This window comes from Miscanthus floridulus, chromosome 7, assembly GCF_019320115.1.
Source record: "Miscanthus floridulus cultivar M001 chromosome 7, ASM1932011v1, whole genome shotgun sequence".
In the NCBI taxonomy this organism is placed as follows: Eukaryota; Viridiplantae; Streptophyta; class Magnoliopsida; order Poales; family Poaceae; genus Miscanthus; species Miscanthus floridulus.
Genome location: NC_089586.1, coordinates 85,662,206 through 85,679,774, shown reverse-complemented (window position 1 = coordinate 85,679,774; position 17,569 = coordinate 85,662,206). Strand labels below are relative to the sequence as shown.

The following is a 17,569-nucleotide window of genomic DNA, read 5'->3' as shown; positions in this document are numbered from 1 at the left end:
GGTCGTTTCCCTCTTTCTCTCTCCCCTCTCTCTTCCCTCCGTATCAGCAAAAATCTTATGTAGCACTATATAAGACCGCTGACATGTAGCAACCAAACAGCCACAGCCACATCTGGTGCTTGCCCTCGATGGGTGTCGGGCTAACCGGAGCTTGCAAGGGACGCGACAGCCATATGGAACGCCGAGCCCTCTCGAACGGTCAGGTACGCTAGCGTTGTACCTATGAACAACTTGATTTAGGGCATGTTTCCTAATTAATAGTTGGAGATAAATTAGCTCAGGTCAAGTTGACTAACAATTAGTTGTAGACTTGGCTCACAAATTATCCCACCTACCAGCATCTTCAAGAATCGTTCTTAAACCTACTCTTTAAATCATCATTTAGATCATTTGAATAAAAATGTTCTCTATATCTTTTCACCTTCCAACAATCTCTCTATATACTGTGTACTCTAGAGAGTCAATCTTGATTTAGATCATTTGAATAAAAAATGCTCTCTATATCTTTTCACCTTCCAACAATCTCTCTATATCTTGTGTACTTTAAAGAGTCAATCTTACTCTCTATCTTTGGCTAGCGAGAAATTCAGAATAGAGAATGATAATATTTGAAGATCTCGTTAAAAAAGCTCTTGAAAGGTATTTTCTCACCAAAATATCTATTTCCATCGAGAAGGTAGGTTGGATATAGAGAGGTCCTTGGAGTTTAGCCCCCTGTTTGGATTGGGTTTGGCTAATTTTTAGCTGACTAATAATTTTCTCTTAGAGCATTTCTAAGAGTCTTCTTAAACTCACTCTCTAAATCATCGTTTAGAGAGCCATTTAAATAAAAAGCATTATCTATATCTTTTCACCCTTCAACAGTTTATCTATATTATGTGCTCATTCTAGAGAGTCAATCGTGCTCTCCATCTTTTGGCTAGCGAGAAATTAAATCCAAAACAAACAATGCCAATATTTAAAAATATATGATTAAAGAAGCTATTTGAGAGATTATTTCACCAAAATCTTTATTTATATTAATAAGAAAGAATATAGACACTCTTGGAATTGCTTCTATACTATCCAAACATGTCCTTAAAAGTACCGGAGATCCAACGAATATTAGAACTAGGCGACGTGGAAAAATACGGTGCCAGAGTTCAACCTGAAAAGAAGAAATGATTTGTCCGCATCGAGACCAATACGAACTACGTATTGGTATCGAATTCGGTGGTACACAACTGATCCCATGCATGATGCGTTCCTATAAGTACACCGCAAACTGCAGTCGGTGGCTGAGGTTTTGGTCGTCGCGCAGGCGCTGTGCATGCGCTCGTCGGCGGCGTCGACGCCGCTCGTCGAGCCCGCCGGCGCTGGCTACGGCTGGTGGCAGGCGCTTCTCGTCGCGCCCGTACTATACTCGGCGTGGGCGTCGCCGTTCGAGCTGGCCGTGGAGAGGGCGTCCACCTTGCCGCTCCTCGTCGCAGACCTGGTCGCCGACGTGTTCTTCGCCGTCGACATCGCCGCCTCCATCTTCGTCGCGTGCCTTAAACTCCGCGGTTCGTCCTCCACTACCAGTCTCTTCTACGACGACCGCAAGAAGGCTGATGTGAGGCACCTGCGCCCGTGGACGCTCGCGATGGACGTGGCCTCGACGATCCCGTTCCAGGTGATCTACCACCTGGCCACCGCCTGGGGCGCTGCCGCCGCGTGGTCGTCGCCGTGCCGGTTCCTGAGCCTCCTCCGTCTGTGGCGGCTGCGGCGCGTCAGCGAGCTCTTCGCGAAGCTGGAGAAGGACGTCCGGCTCAACTACTCCTGGACGCGGCTCGTCAAGCTCGTCGGCGTGACGCTCTTGGCGGTGCACGCCGCGGCGTGCGTCCACCTGTGGATGGCCTCCCACTACAGCGGGCCCAAGGAGCGCACGTGGCTCGGCCGCGGCTTCGAGACCCGCAGCGTCTGGGCCGGGTACACCCGCGCCGTGTACTGGTCCGTCGCCACCCTCACCACGGTCGGCTACGGCGACCTGCACCCCGCCAACCCCGGCGAGATGGTGTTCGCCGTCTTCTACGTGCTCTTCAACCTGGGCCTCGCCGCGTACATCGTCGGCAACATGACCAACCTCGCCGTGAGCGGCTCCACGGCCGCGCTCGCGTTGCGGGACACGCTGCGCGGCGTCTCCATGTTCGGGGCCATGAACCAGCTGCCGGAAGCGCTGACGGAGCTGATAGCGGAGAGCGTGCAGCTCAACTTCGACATGACGGAGCAGCTGCTCCAGCAACAGCTTCTGTCCGAGATGCCTAGGGCCGTGCGGTCGGGGATCGCGCAGCACCTGTTCCGGGACACCGTCGAGGGCGCGTACCTGTTCCGGGGCGTCTCCGAGGGCCTCGTCGTGGACCTCGTCGCCGACGCGACGGCGCAGTTCTTCCCGGCCAAGGCCGACATTGTCCAGCAGAACGAGACCCCGACGGACTGCTACATCATCGTGTCCGGCTCCGTCGACGTCTTGGCGACTGCTGCCGACGGGACGGAGACGGTCGTATCAAGGGCATGTCGGTGCGGCATCGCCGGCGAGATCGGCGTGATGCTCAACATCCCACAGCCGTTCACCGTCCGGTGCAGGAGGCTCACCCAGGCCGTGCACGTCAGCCAAGGCCACCTTCTGCGGGTAGTCCGGCCTCACACCGCCGACGCCGCCAGGGTGTTCTGCAATTTCGTTCAGCACCTTGGATCTCCCGTGTGGAAAGTTGCAAGGGAAGAAGCGCCATTATTCAGGGAGATCGCAGATCAGATTGAGGCCGAGGCCGCCACCGCAGCGTCAATGTCGAGGCGGAGGAGCGAGATGTTGAACCCGGAGGGACTGGAAGAGGCTGATCAGCTGAGAATGTCGCTGCGTAGAGAGGCCAAGCGGCGAGTGGTTATCCATCAGAAGTCTGAAAATGCTGCAGGGAAGCTTTTATGCCTTCCTGGTTCCATGCGGGAGCTGAGGAGTGTTGCGGAGGCCAAGTTCAGGAAGGTGGTGACGACGGTGCTCACCGTCGACGGCGCCGAAGTTGAGGACATCGACGTGCTAAGAGATGGAGATCACTTGTTCGTATGTTAGTGCTTTGCAAAATAAGAATGAACACGTATGTAACAGTGTTGACACCCAGAAGTGTTGTTAGTGTAAGCATGATGTGTTCCCAGGTGGTAGACACGCTGTGGTGTAACCGGTTAGGGAGAAGCTGCAGCATAATTTGAACTACGCCGTTGGCGGGAACAGTTACTCGACAGGGTGGAGCGGGGTGACCGCGCCCACGACATGTGTCTCTCTCTGACAGTTTGTTTTAGCCAACATGTATCAGTGTGTAATTTGAATTTGCGTGTTGTAAGTGTGCTCATTAGCTACTGGTATAAGTAGCAGGGAGTTAGAAGTGTGAGTAAGAGCTTTGGAACACTTGTATCTGTGTTTGTATTCTGTTTAATAGAAGGTGATAAGGGGCACCGTCACCCTGGCGGTTACCGTGTGTGTTCATCCGATTTCATCTCTGATCTAGCGTGATCTTGTGTCTAGGCTTAGCCACCGTGTGTACACGCTTGTGATTGACGATCTATTCCCAACATTTGGTATCGGAGTCGCAATCACTAAGCATTTCCACCGAGAGTTCATCCATGTCCTTGACGGTTGCTGATGGAGGTCGTGGGAGCGGCGACGGCGGCGGGTACCGACAGGTGTTCCCGACGCTGACGGCGATGAACTTCACCAGCTGGAGTATCCGGGTGCAGACGATCATGGAGGAGCAGGGTTGGTGGGAGGTTGTGGAACCGCCGGAGGGCAGTTCGACGAGAGCACTGACGGAGGCGGCGGTGGGGAAGGACAAGAAGGTGCGGGCGCACCTGTTCTAGTGCCTGACCGATGAGCTGTTGATGCAAGTTGCCAAGAAGAAGACATGGAAGGAAGTTTGGGACTCGTTGAAGGCAAGGTTTGTGGGGGCAGAGCGTGTCAGAGATGCGCGGCTGCAGACCTTGAAGGCAGAGTTTGATGCTCTCAGGATGAAGGAAGAAGAATCCATCGATGAGTTTGCGGGAAGATTGACGACGATGTCAGTCAGATACAGCAATCTTGGAGGATCGTTGGAGGATTCAGCCATGGTGAAGAAGTTGCTTGACACTGTGCCCGATCGATTCATCCAAATCATGGCTGGGATCGAGCAATTCTGTGATTTGAAGACCTTGGCGTTTGATGAAGCCATTGGCCAGCTCAGAACATTTGAGGAGCGCACCAGGCGGGGAGCTGGTGGTGTGCGCTCTGAGAATGGGCAGGCTCTCCTCACTCAAGCAGAGTGGGAGGCGAGGCAGAAGAAGTTGGGTGGCGAGAGCTCTGGTGGTGGGAGATCACAGAGCAGTGGCGGCCGGGGAAGAGGCCGTGGTCGTGGAGGCGGCCGCAGTGGCCGCGGTGGGCGCGGTGATGCAGGGAGAGAAGGCACAGAGAAACGTGACAAGAGTCACATCAAGTGCTTCAAATGCCATGGCTATGGGCATTATGCTAATCGCTGTCCGGGATAGAAGAAGGAAGAGGAGGCGCATCATGCAAGGGCAGAGATGGAGCCATCAGTGCTGTACGTGGAGTTGGAATTGTCTGATCCACTACAGTTCTCACCATAGAAGATTCAGAAGAAGCAGTGTCTGAGTGGTGGCCCAATGCAGCCGGAGCTTCACTTCACCGGCAATAGAGAGCCCACTGGAGAGATCTGGTACCTCGACAACGGTGCCAGTAACCACATGACTAGAGACAGGAACAAGTTCAAGGAGATTGATCCATCATTCACTGGTAAGGTGCGTTTTGGTGATGGTTCTGCAGTTGAAATTCAGGGGATAGGGTCCATTGTGTTTCAGGGTAAAACTAGGGATCAGTGGGTGCTAAGAAATGTTTATTTAATACCAAAGCTTAGAGCAAATCTGATAAGTCTTGGGCAGTTAACTGAAATTGGTCATAGAGTTGTGATGGATGATGATGAGATTACTGTTTCTGAGAAAAATCCACCTAGGTTGATCATGTGTGTTCAAAGAACTGCAAATAGGCTGTATAAGATAGAGCTCAATGCTGTTGAACCTGCTTGTTTGTTGACAAGTTTGGGAGATCAGGGATGGTTGTGGCATGTCAATTTTAATTCTCTGAAACAGTTAGCAGATAAGGAAATGGCAGGGGGTATTCCACTAATTCAGAAACCTGATCAAGTTTGTCAATCCTGTTTGGTTGCAAAACAAACTAGGACACCTTTTCCTCATTCAACACATTGGAGGGCAGATGAGCCACTTGAGCTAGTTCATGTGGACTTGTGTGGTCCTATCACACCTTCCACACTAAGTGGGAACAAATACTTCATGTTGCTTGTTGATGACTGCACTAGGTGGTGTACTGTGTATATGCTGAAATCCAAGGATGAGGCAGTGTTAGCCTTTGCAAAGTTCAAAGCTCAGGTTGAGAATAACTATGGGAACAACATCAAGGTATTGAGATCTGATAGAGGAGGTGAGTTTCTGAATGGTGTGTTCCAAGGAATTTGTGATGAGTCAGGCATCAGGAGGCAATTCATAGCTCCATATACACCTCAGCAGAATGGTATAGTGGAGAGAAAGAATAGAACAGTTATGGAGATGACAAGGGCTTTGATGAAGAGCATGAAGGTACCTGGCAGGTTTTGGGCAGAGGTAGTGAGACATTCTGTCTACTTGCTGAATAGGTTACCAATAAAGGCTATGGGGTATAAGACACCATATGAGGCATGGAATGGCAAGAGACCACATCTGGGGCACTTGAGGATATTTGGGTGCAAGGGTCATGTCAGATCAGCAATGCCACACTTGAAGAAATTGGATGATAGGAGTGTGCCAATGGTATACTTTGGCATTGAGGAAGGCAGCAAGGCTCACAGGATGTTTAATCCTCAAACCAACAGAATTGTGGTTAGCAGGGATGTAGTTTTTGAGGAGACAGTGATGTGGGACTGGGATGCTACAGATACTGAAGGTTTTTCAGTTGAGATGGAGAATGGACAGTGGTACTCTCAGAAAAATGCTGGTGTTGAGATTGGAGATAATGCAGGAGCTCAAGATGATCATCCAGCTGATCAGAGTATAGAAGACAGTGGTGGACAGCATTCAGTTGCAGGGGGAGGCATGGAGTCAGTAGATACTGAAGGCAATTCATAATCTGTTCAAAATCCGACAACAGGGATGCAGACAGAGTCACCACAGCAGTCAATTCAGAGTTTAGGCTGGGATCAAGAAATGATGGAGGCCATGGACAGTGATGATTATGATGAAACACCAAAGAGGTTCAGAAGCGTGAATGAAGTGTATCAACACTCTCATGTAGTAACTCTTGAACCAGAAGAAGATGATTAGGAATATGCAGGCTCAGATGAGCAGGGAGATGTAGTGGAGGTAGCTGCATTGCTCACAGTTATGGAGGAACCATCATGTTTCAGTGAAGCAGTTGATGATCCAAATTGGGTTCAGGCTATGGATAGTGAGATACAATCAATCTGCAAAAATGGAACATGGGAACTTGCCACTTTGCCACCTAGGCAGAAAACAATTAGGCTGAAATGGGTATTTAAGCTCAAGAAAAATGCAGATGGTGAAGTTGTGAAACATAAGGCTAGGCTGGTAGCAAAGGGCTATGTGCAGCAGCAAGGTGTAGACTTTGATGAAGTGTTTGCTCCAGTTGCAAGTTTGGATACTATCAGAATAATTCTAGCATTGGCAGCAAATAGAGGATGGCAAGTTCATCACCTTGATGTGAAAACAACATTTCTGAATGGAGAATTGGAAGAGGAAGTGTATGTTGCACAGCCTGAAGGTTATGTTGAGAAAGGCAAGGAGAAAATGGTTCTCAAATTGAGCAAGGCATTGTATGGGCTCAGACAGGCTCCAAGAGCCTGGAATGTTAAGCTTGACAAGTCATTGAAGATGCTAGGTTTCAGTAAATGTGCTAGTGAACCTGCTATTTACAAAAGGGGAATTAGGAAGAATGCAGTGATACTTGGTGTATATGTCGATGATCTAATTGTGACTGGTGAAGATGTTTTAGAGATAGACAGATTCAAGAAGCAGATGACCTCACAGTTTGAGATGAGTGACTTGGGTTTATTGTCATTTTATCTTGGGATTGAGGTGGAGCAACTTGAGGATCACATCACAATTAGACAGAGCAGCTATGCAAAGAAGATTTTGTCACAGTTTGGGATGGCAGATTGCAACCCAACCAAAGTCCTAATGGATTCTGGAGTCAAACTTGATGCAGATAAGCAGGGTGAGAGAGTGGATGCTACTGAATACAGGAGAATTGTTGGTTGTTTGAGGTACTTGCTGCACACAAGACCTGACCTTTCTTACTCTGTTGGCATAGCTAGTAGGTTCATGGAAAAACCAACTGTGAAGCATAGAAATGCAGTCAAGCAGATAATGAGGTATCTCAAAGGTACCTTGGAGTTTGGGTTGGTGTATACTCAGACCAAGTCAGAAGAAGTACTGGTGGGGTACTCTGACAGTGATGTGGGAGGAGATCTGGTTGGAAGAAGAAGCACTGGAGGCATGTCATTCTATTTGAATGAGGGTCTAGTTACTTGGAATTCCCACAAAGAAAAGACAGTAGCTTTGTCATCATGTGAGGCTGAATTCATGGCAGCAACAGAGGCAGCAAAGCAAGCTTTATGGCTGAGAACACTGCTAGGAGAGTTGACTGCAAAGAAGCCAATGAAGGTGACATTGTTAGTGGATAACAATTCTGCTATTGCCTTGATGAAGAACCCAGTTTTTCATGGCCATAGCAAGCACATTGATATTAAGTATCATTTCATTCGTGAATGTGTTGAGCGTGGACAGATCTTGGTGAAGAAAGTCTGTACCAATGAACAGAAAGTAGATGCCCTGACCAAGCCATTGGCTGTAGTGAAGCTAGCAGTGATGAGGCATTTGTTGGGAGTTCGTGAACTGAGTCCACATCAAGCTTAAGGGGGAGAATGTTAGTGTAAGCATGATGTGTTCCCAGGTGGTAGACACGCTGTGGTGTAACCGGTTAGGGAGAAGCTGTAGTATAATTTGAACTACGGCGTTGGCGGGAACAGTTACTGGACAGGGTGGAGCGGGGTGACCGCGCCCACGACATGTGTCTCTCTCTGACAGTTTGTTTTAGCCAACATGTATCAGTGTGTAATTTGAATTTGCGTGTTGTAAGTGTGCTCATTAGCTACTGGTATAAGTAGCAGGGAGTTAGAAGTGTGAGTAAGAGCTTTGGAACACTTGTATCTGTGTTTGTATTCTGTTTAATAGAAGGTGATAAGGGGCACCGTCACCCTGGCGGTTACCGTGTGTGTTCATCCGATTTCATCTCTGATCTAGTGTGATCTTATGTCTAGGCTTAGCCACCGTGTGTACACGCTTGTGATTGATGATCTATTCCCAACAAGTGTGCCAACAGAAGAATTGGGCCACACCGATAAGTTGCTGGCATCAAGAAGATATTGGAAAATATTTGGTATGACAAAAATCAAAGCTTGATCAAGAGTAGGACAAAATTGGGCTTGGCCGGTTTGCCAAACCGCCTAGGCCGGTTCCCAAAACAGCTAGGGCGGTCCCCCTATTAGTGTGGCTCAGCTGGAGAGCCCGGCCCCATGAAAACCGGCCACTGTCTATTTTGAACAGATTTGTTTCCAAATCGTTTTCGGATCTATGTTCAACGTGGAAAACTTGGAGATTGCGTTCTGAACTTGTTTGCTACTAGAATAAGACCACCCTCTCTCTATAAACAAGAGGATCATGGTCGATTGAGAAATGCAACTTCTAATTGTAAAACAAACACGAATTGCCCATTTGCTCGGGCAAAAGGTTAACTTGAAGCGACCTGATTTCCACGAAGGGAAATCCACAGAGTCGAAGTGTAATAAGACCGTTGTGGATCATATTACCCAAATTCCAGTCGAATACCACATCCATACAACGATAATATCAGAGTACAAATAGTGTGGAATTACATAATTTATTACATCGCCGCATTGGCGGAATCACAACTAGCATTCATTCAGAACAACTTGAGGATAAGATCGCCAAACTCGAGCATAGGCATGAACCCCTCAACCGTCAAACTCCTCGGAGCTATACTCCTCAGCAGAACCTGTGTGCCAAAATTTATCAGTACGATTTGTACTGGCCACTCCCGCCCTATGAGCATTGCTTTATGGAAATTGGATGCAAGTTGGATATAATCAAAAGGAACCTATAAGGCTGGGGTTTCCTATGCAATAGCATATCAAGTATATAATAATAGTTGGTCAAGTTTTAACACCATTCCCACACCCATTCCACCCCATTTCCGTCTAGAGCCAGGTTTCGATCCTGGGACCGATATACCACCATCCACACCATCACCATACCATCTCTCAGACGATAGGCCAACTCCCTCTTGGCACTGTCTCAAGGCCCGTAGCCCCTGGCTACGACCGACACTCTCTCATAGGGGAAGAAGAGAAGGACTCATCTCGCTATCTAGTTTAAGCGAAACCCAGGAAAGGTCCATAGCCGACAAGTCGGCACATGTATCGATCGATCAACCATACACTCTGTAGAGGTTTTACATAACCATAAGATCTACCTTCTTCACTGACCGTCGTCAACTGGGCTGATTCCGACCGCTTGCTAGCCTAGGATAATGTCACTCTACCATTCAGCCCTAGTACACCCCAAGTCTAGTCTGGGGTGGCTGAAACTGTGAGTCATGAGCTGGGTCCACAAGGTCTCCATGAAGTCTCAGAAGGGTGTGGGGGAAATCCTCCACACCCCGTACCTCCTTACACTGTCCGCTATCAACCTAGCAGTAGTGGCAATATCCTATCAAGTAGTCTGGCCGTCCCGCACCATATAGGGCGAGTGGTACGTAAGGCTTCCCGGTGAATCTGAGTACTAGTAAGTCCTTAGGGATGACCAAGCCAGAATGTCTTCATCGGGGTTTCCATTTTCCATGCCACCACAGCACCTCCATCCCGGGCTCCTCCCATCATAGGTTCACACCTAGGACCACCTCATATACCATTTACCCACCACAGGTATCTATTTCCAGGGGTGCCTAGGTAGCACCCCATGGCAAGACTTGCCCCAGGCTCGTCGTATACTCCAACTTGGTCGATACAACCCTCACCCTCCACACACCCAAGTCACACACGCAGCACTCTCCCCATAGTCCAGATAACACTAGTTTCCACCACGCATTTAATGTGGTATAAGCGTAGTAGAAGTATAAGCAATGAAATATAGCAGTAAGCGTGTGTCTAGCCTAATAGCAGGGTAAGTAGGGGTAAGGTTGCGTCAAGGTAGAGGCCATCAAGTAAGCATACTACCATGCAGTCCTATCATAGTATGATTATAACAGTAAGGTAAAACAATAGCAGTTCTATATTAGCCATGCGTAATAGGTGCTACGAGATTGGGTGGGATGTGGCACCTTCAGTGATGTCGTCTTTGTACTCCTCACGTACTCTCGGTCCTCGTCCGTCTGGTTCCCCTCCGAATCTGCATACGATCGAATTTTAGTCGCGTTAGCGACGTCTATAGAATAGCACAAAGAAGCAATGAAAATTCAAAAGAGTCAAATGCACTCAAACATGGGTTCATTGCGTAAAGCTCGATTTTAGATGAATTTTGGTCCTAGTTTCGTATTTTTCTGAGGTCATATGAATTAGTTATGAATTTTTGAAGTTTTAATCATTTCTGAAAATGGAAAAGGCTGAATTAATCCTGGGCTGACACGTGTCACGCTATGACTAGTCCACGTGGCATGCTGACGTCAGCATGACATCATCGTCTCGGTTCTGTACTGATAGGTGGGGTCCCGCTGACGTCATCATGACGTCAGTATGACGTCATCTCGGCTGTTTCATCCTTTGACAAGTGGGTCCCGCATGGCGGTGTCACTGACATGTGGCCCCAATCAACGGTCAACGTTTGACCGGTCAATGGTCAATACAGACCGGGCCCAAACTGGGCCAGTTGGGCCTGGATACGGGTTGGGCTTTGGCCCGCCACGTGTCGTGCGTTGGTACGGCCGCGTCGTCCTACTGGGCCACAAACGGGCCATGGTCCACGGGCGCAGGTGAGGCGCGGTCCATGGTGAACCCGTCTGCGTTGGTCCATAGACCGCAGAGCCGGTCTATGAAGGACTTGGTCCACTTACTCCTTCCTAGGGTTCGGTTCACGTGCACGACGTGGTCGTGGTCGGAGCTCGGCGGAGCTATGGTCGACGCGGTCGTGGTCGGTGCTCAGCGGAGCTGCTCGGGACGTGGTCGACGCGGTCATGGTCGGTGCTCGGCGGAGCTGCTCGGGATGTGGTCGGTGTGGTCAGTGCTTGGCGAAGCTGCTCGGGATGTGGTCGGCGTGGTCGGTGCTCGGCGGAGCTGCTCGGGACGTGGTCGTGGTCGGCGAGGGGAAAATCCCCTGCTTCTTCCCCGACGTGCTCCCGCCGGTGGTGAGGTCATACTATATGCGGAGCTCATTTAACAGAATTTCCTCCCGTAGTGCTGGGTCAGATGGAACACAGATTCTGTCCTTGAACTAGATGGTTCCTTGTTCATCTTCTTGGTGGTTGGTCTTGTAGCCTAGTTTCATTAGACCACGGAGATATTCGATCTCTTCACAACTTTTCTGAGCTTGACGGATACGATCTGTGAGATCATACTATATGCGGAGCTCATTTAACAAGCCATGCGGTAGTATCTCAAGTTGGAAATCATCAATCTCTTCCTTGAGCTCCGGTGGTACGGATTCAGTTACCAAAGTGTGACAGTAACTCTTGCGACTGAGAGCGTCTGCAACTACATTAACTTTTCCCGAATGATAGTGAAGTTCCAGGTCGTAGTCCTTGATCAACTCTAACCATCGGCGTTGCCTCATATTCAAATCTTCTTGAGTGAAAAAGTACTTCAAGCTCTTGTGATCAGTGTAGATATCACACTTATTGCCTATCAAGTAGTGTCTCTAGATCTTTAAGGCATGCACAACTGCTGCTAACTCAAGATCATGAGTAGGGTAACAGTTCTCGTGTTCTTTCAACTATCGGGAAGCATATGCTATCACTCTTCCACCTTGCATCAATACACAACCAAGTCCTTGATGGGGTGCATCACAATAGACCACGAAATCTTTGCTGATATCAGGCAATGCAAGCACAGGAGTTGTGGTAAGCTTCTATTTCAATTCCTGGAAGCTTTGTTCGCATTCGGGCATCCATTCAAACTCCTTGGTCTTCTTCAGAAGGTTGGTTATTGGACGGGCTATCTTGGAGAAGTTCTCAATGAATCGGCGATAATATCCAGCCAATCCCAAGAAACTTCTGACTTCTGTCACATTACGGGGTTGATCCCACTCTTTCATAGCTTCAATCTTGACCGGGTCAACTACGACACCTTCAGCTGATAGTACATGGCCTAAGAAGGCAACTTCCTGTAGCCAAAATTCACATTTACTGAACTTTGCGTAGAGCTGATGTTGGGCTAGTTTCTCAAGCACCGTTCTCAGATGATGTTCGTGTTCTTCGGCGGTGGGTGAATAGACAAGGATGTCATCAATGAATACTACCACGAACTTATCTAGTTCATTCATGAAAACCTTATTCATCATGTTCATGAAGTATGCGGGAGCATTCATGAGTCCAAAGGACACCACGGTGAACTCAAACTGCCCATACCTAGTCACAAAAGCTATCTTCGGGATGTCACTCTCTCGAATCTTCATCTGATGATAGCCAGATCTAAGATCAATCTTGGAGAAATACTTGGCACCTTGAAGCTGATCAAGCAGATCATCAATTCTTGGCAGGGGGTACTTGTTCTTGATGGTGACTGCGTTCAAGTTCCGGTAATCAATGCACATCCTCATTGAGCCATCCTTCTTCTTAACAAATAGAACAGGGGATCCCCAGGGTGAAGCACTAGGTCTAATATATCCCTTCGAGATGAGCTCATCAAGCTATTTCTTGAGCTCGGCCAGTTCATCAACTGACATGCGATAGGGTCTCTTGGCAATAGGTCCTGTTCCCGGCAAAAGATCAATGATGAACTCTACATTATGGTCTGGTGGCATACCTGGTAATTCTTTAGGGAATACATCGAGGTAATCTCTGACCATAGGCACATCATGAACTGTCTTATCCTCTTTCTACGATTCTAAACTCGCTTTAAGGGCACATAGGATAGAGGTAGACTTTCCGGATTGGGGTTCACACCTAATAACTTGGCCTGATGGGTGGGTCACTAGGACGTATCTAGGTGAACATGATATGATACCTTGGTGAATGGTTAGCCAATCCATACCTAAGATGACATCTAGGTTCGTGGATGGTAATAGGGTTAGGTCGGCTTCAAAGACAAGACCCTCAATGCTAAGACTCACTCCCTTACAGATGTGGGTGCATTTTAGGTCTCCTAAAGGTGAACTGGTGATGATAGGCTTTCCACGTGAGGTTACAGGTAGGTCATGCTCTCGTGCAAACTTGGATGATATGTAAGCACAAGTTGCTCCAGAGTCAAATAGAACTGATGCAGTATTGCCATTAACTAAAAACATACCGTACACAACATCAGGGGCTGCCTGTGCTTCTTCGGCGTCTAGATGGTTGAGACGTCCATGGGTAACAGATCCCTTGAGCTGAGACTTTTGAGCAGCCGAGTTCTGTGGGCACTCAATGGCTTTGTGACCTGGTTGGCCACAAGCGAAGCAGGTGAAAGGCGCACCGCCTGTAGGGGTTGATGCGGGTGCCTTCTAGTTTCTAGGGCTTGGTGCGGAGCGGTTCTGTGCTGGGCGTTCATTCGCTGAGCGGGGACAGTTGAAATGGTCCTGAGCATAACGGTCCCGGGTGTAACGATCTTGAGCAGGGCGGGAGTATTTGGTGGTGTAGCCTCCACTACCCCTACTCGATCCAGGGTTGTCATCCCTGTTGTGGCGAGAGCGTTCCCTGGATGGGGCATCTCTATGGAACCTCTTGCGATCACGGCCACAGAGGGACTCCTCAGGCTTACGCTTCCTCTCCCTATACTCTTCTCCAGCTTTAGCACGATCCTTCTCGATCTGAATGCAGCGATCCACCAGAGCACGCAACGTGTTACTCTCAATACCGCCGAACTTCAGCTTGATGTGCGGGTTAAGTCCCTTGCGGTAATAGTACAGCTTCTCCTTCTCAGAGTTCACAACATAGGAAGGTGCATAGCGTAGAAGGTTGGTGAAACGAGTAGTGTACTCAGTCACCCTGTTCTTCCCCATCTTGATGTTGCGGAACTCCTCTGCTTTGGCCTCCATGATACCCTTGGGAACATGATACTCGGTGAATGCTTCGGCGAACTCATCCCATGAGATGTTGGCAGGGTCCTCATGGGAATCACTGAAACTATCCCACCAGGCGTGTGCTGCACCTATGAGCTGGTGTGTGGCAGCTCCAACACACTCATCGTCGGTGAAAGTAGTGAGGTCAAGCTTCTTCTCCGTCTCCTTGAGCCAGTCATCGGCTACAAGCGGGTCAGGGTCAGTGCCATCATAGGTAGGTGGTCTTAGCTTCAGAAATCCTTCCAACTTCCTTTGGAAGTCATTCTGCTATCCTCCCTGGCGACAATTTGCTCCATCTACAAGAGCTGCAAGAAGCTGGGTCTGTTGCACCATCACCTCTGCCAGGGTCGGTGGTGGTGGTGGCGGGATGTTCTCCTCAGGCGGTGGGGTATTCTCCAGGTTGAAGGGTATCCCTCCACGTCCATGGCCATAGTTGTTGCCACCACGCCCCCCATTTGGTTTGACTGGTTTGGGGGTGGGCGCACGTCCACGGTTCATTAGACGATTAGATCGGCGGTTCGGCATCTATAACACGGATCATAGGAATCTTAGTGTTTGTGCCATAAGTGCTTATAGTTTAGTATGATTACATGATTTTGACAATTTAAAGAAAAACACTTATACTATCCAACACTCATTACAAGGAAGCAATAAGATCCATAAGATGCAATAAGATCCAAAACATTCATTACATGGGTTTTATTACATAGCATCATCTCCAGTAGCTACACTGAAGACTTGCAAGAATCGTACTACGCATAGTGTCTCATATTACATCTCATAAGGGGTACATCATGGGGTACAGCTTATGGAAGCCACTGACATGACTCATGACCTCGCAGGGTCATCTACTCTAACTCGTACACCGCAGCTGGGATACGACTGTTCTTGATCTCGATCTCCACGTCAGACTTGTGAAGTCGGGACATGTACTTCAAGGCCTCGGCGAGCTCCTCAGTAGTCTTGGCTCCAGGTAGGGTAGGGCAGGCGTCTAGGTTGAGGCGAGTCGGGGCTAACTCAAACTCCTCTATCCTAGGCTTCGTTTTGCTACGAATCTCCTTAGGTAGCTGGTCCCACATACCCTTCATCTCCCTGAGGCGCTTCTTGTCAGACTTCTGCCAAGCCTGCCAAGTCCTCTCACACTTATCCTATAGGTACTTGTTCTACCTGAGTGCCTTGATCAGGTGACCCTGGTTGCAAACGGCCTTCTTCCTGAACTCCTCTAAATCCTGAGTCATGGTCTTGTTCCGAGATTGGATTTTCAGCATATCAATCCCCTTGGACCTCTCTCTGTCTCCTCTGTGGTTGAACTTGGCCTTCTTGTCGTACAACTCTCTTTGCAACTCCAAGACCTTGCTGTCGAGGTAGCAGTTCCTGTTGCCTAGGTCGGCGGCTTTGTCCTATAAGTCTGCGACCTCGGTTCTGTGGACTTCTTCATGACGGTTGAGCTCGTCCTGCAGCTTGGCGACTGTCCCAAGTAGACTAGCTCGCTCATGTGCTCCCTGCGAGTCTCGCTCCTGGTACTCCCACAGAAGGGCCTGGTCCTAACGTCTCCTTTGCTCCAGCTAGGTCATGTACCTGTCCTACTCCAGTAGGTGGATAGCCGAGACGCGAAGGCATCTGTCCTTCTCGACAAAGATAACTCTACCAGCTGCGAAACTCTGCTCACTAGGGGTAAGGCTGAGGTTGAGGGCCTGGGGAAGTAGACGGAACTCTGTCGTCTTCAAGTGCTCGTAGTTGTCCCTCATCAATCTACTAAGTGCCTTGTGTGAGATAGCTTGCAGTCCATCCTCAACTGTGTCCTCTATAGTCATCTCGGTGAAAGCTGGGACAGAAGGTAAGGTAGTGCTAGCCGGGAACTCGACTGAGGTGACAACTGGTCCTTCGATTCCTCCTTCCTGAGCTGGCTTCCCGGTGCAGGTGACCTTAACAAGCTCGTCGGGGACTCCTAGCGTGACGAGAACTCGGCAGAGGGTTTGTGCAAAACCCCCGAGCTCACGTAGGTCAAAGGTAAGCTTGGCATGGTCCAGAGGCAGCTGTCCTAGAGGCGGCCAGTCGACGTTCGTTGCCATCTGCATGTTTTATGGAAATAGGTGTTAGCAGGTCAATAACAGATAAGCCTTGCATAAAAGTAAATGCAGGGTTGGTATATAACCGAAAGAAGGGCGGTTCACGTCCTATTCTATCGTCCATTTCTGAGGGTTTCGTCCTATGGTCAAGTATGGCTCTGATACCAACTGAAGCGACCAGATTTCCATGAAGGGAAATCCACAGAGTCGAAGTGTAATAAGACCATTGTGGATCATATTACCCAAATTCCAGTCGAATACCACATCCATACAACGATAATATCAGAGTACAAATAGTGCGGAATTACATAATTTATTACATCACCGCATTGGCGGAATCAAAACTAGCATTCATTCAGAACAGCTTGAGGATAAGATCACCAAACTCGAGCGTAGGCATGAACCCCTTAACCGTCAAACTCCTCGGAGCTATACTCCTCAGCAGAACCTATGTGCCAAAATTTATCAGTATGATTTGTACTGGCCACTCCCACCCTATGAGCATTGCTTTGTGGAAATTGGATGCAAGTTGGATATAATCAAAAGGAACCTATAAGGCTAGGGTTTCCTATGCAATAGCATATCAAGTATATAATAATAGTTGGTCAAGTTTTAACACCATTCCCACACCCATTCCACCCCATTTTCGTCCAGAGCCAGGTTTTGATCCTGGGACCGATATACCACCATCCACACCATCACCATACCATCTCTCAGTCGACAAGCCAACTCCCTCTTGGCACTGTCTCAAGGCCCATAGCCCCTGGCTACGATTGACACTCTCTCATGGGGGAAGAAGAGAAGGACTCATCTCGCTATCTAGTTTAAGCGAAACCCAGGAAAGGTCCATAGCCGACAAGTCGGCACATGTATCAATCGATTAACCATACACTCTATAGAGGTTTTACATAACCACAAGATCTGCCTTCTTCGCTGACCGTCATCAACTGGGCTGATTCCGGCCGCTTGCTAGCCTAGGATAATGCCACTCTACCATTCAGCCCTGGTACACCCCAAGTCTAGTCTGGGGTGGCTGAAACTGTGAGTCATGAGCCGGGTCCACAAGGTCTCCATGAAGTCTCAGAAGGGTGTGGGGGAAATCCTCCGTGCCCCGTACCTCCTTACACTGTCCGCTATCAACCTAGCAGTAGTGGCAATATCCTACCAAGTAG

General features: G+C 48.9%; 2 protein-coding genes across 2 annotated transcripts; both read left to right on the top strand.

Moving 5' to 3' along the window:
- The first annotated feature begins 1,309 nt into the window (after positions 1 to 1,309).
- LOC136463658 (potassium channel KAT4-like) lies at positions 1,310 to 3,082 on the top strand. The gene has a single exon (XM_066462631.1). It carries the CDS (start codon positions 1,310 to 1,312, stop codon positions 3,080 to 3,082), a length of 1,773 nt encoding a protein of 590 aa, XP_066318728.1.
- An 803-nt stretch (positions 3,083 to 3,885) lies between these two features.
- On the top strand, positions 3,886 to 4,524 carry LOC136465790 (uncharacterized). The gene has a single exon (XM_066464389.1). The coding sequence runs from the start codon at positions 3,886 to 3,888 to the stop codon at positions 4,522 to 4,524; it is 639 nt and encodes a 212-aa protein (XP_066320486.1).
- The last annotated feature ends 13,045 nt before the right edge of the window (positions 4,525 to 17,569 follow it).

Coding starts and splice junctions, on each gene's coding strand:
- LOC136463658 (XM_066462631.1), top strand. CDS start 1,310: ATGCGCTCGTCGGCGGCGTCGACGCCGCTCGTCGAGCCCGCCGGCGCT.
- LOC136465790 (XM_066464389.1), top strand. CDS start 3,886: ATGCAAGTTGCCAAGAAGAAGACATGGAAGGAAGTTTGGGACTCGTTG.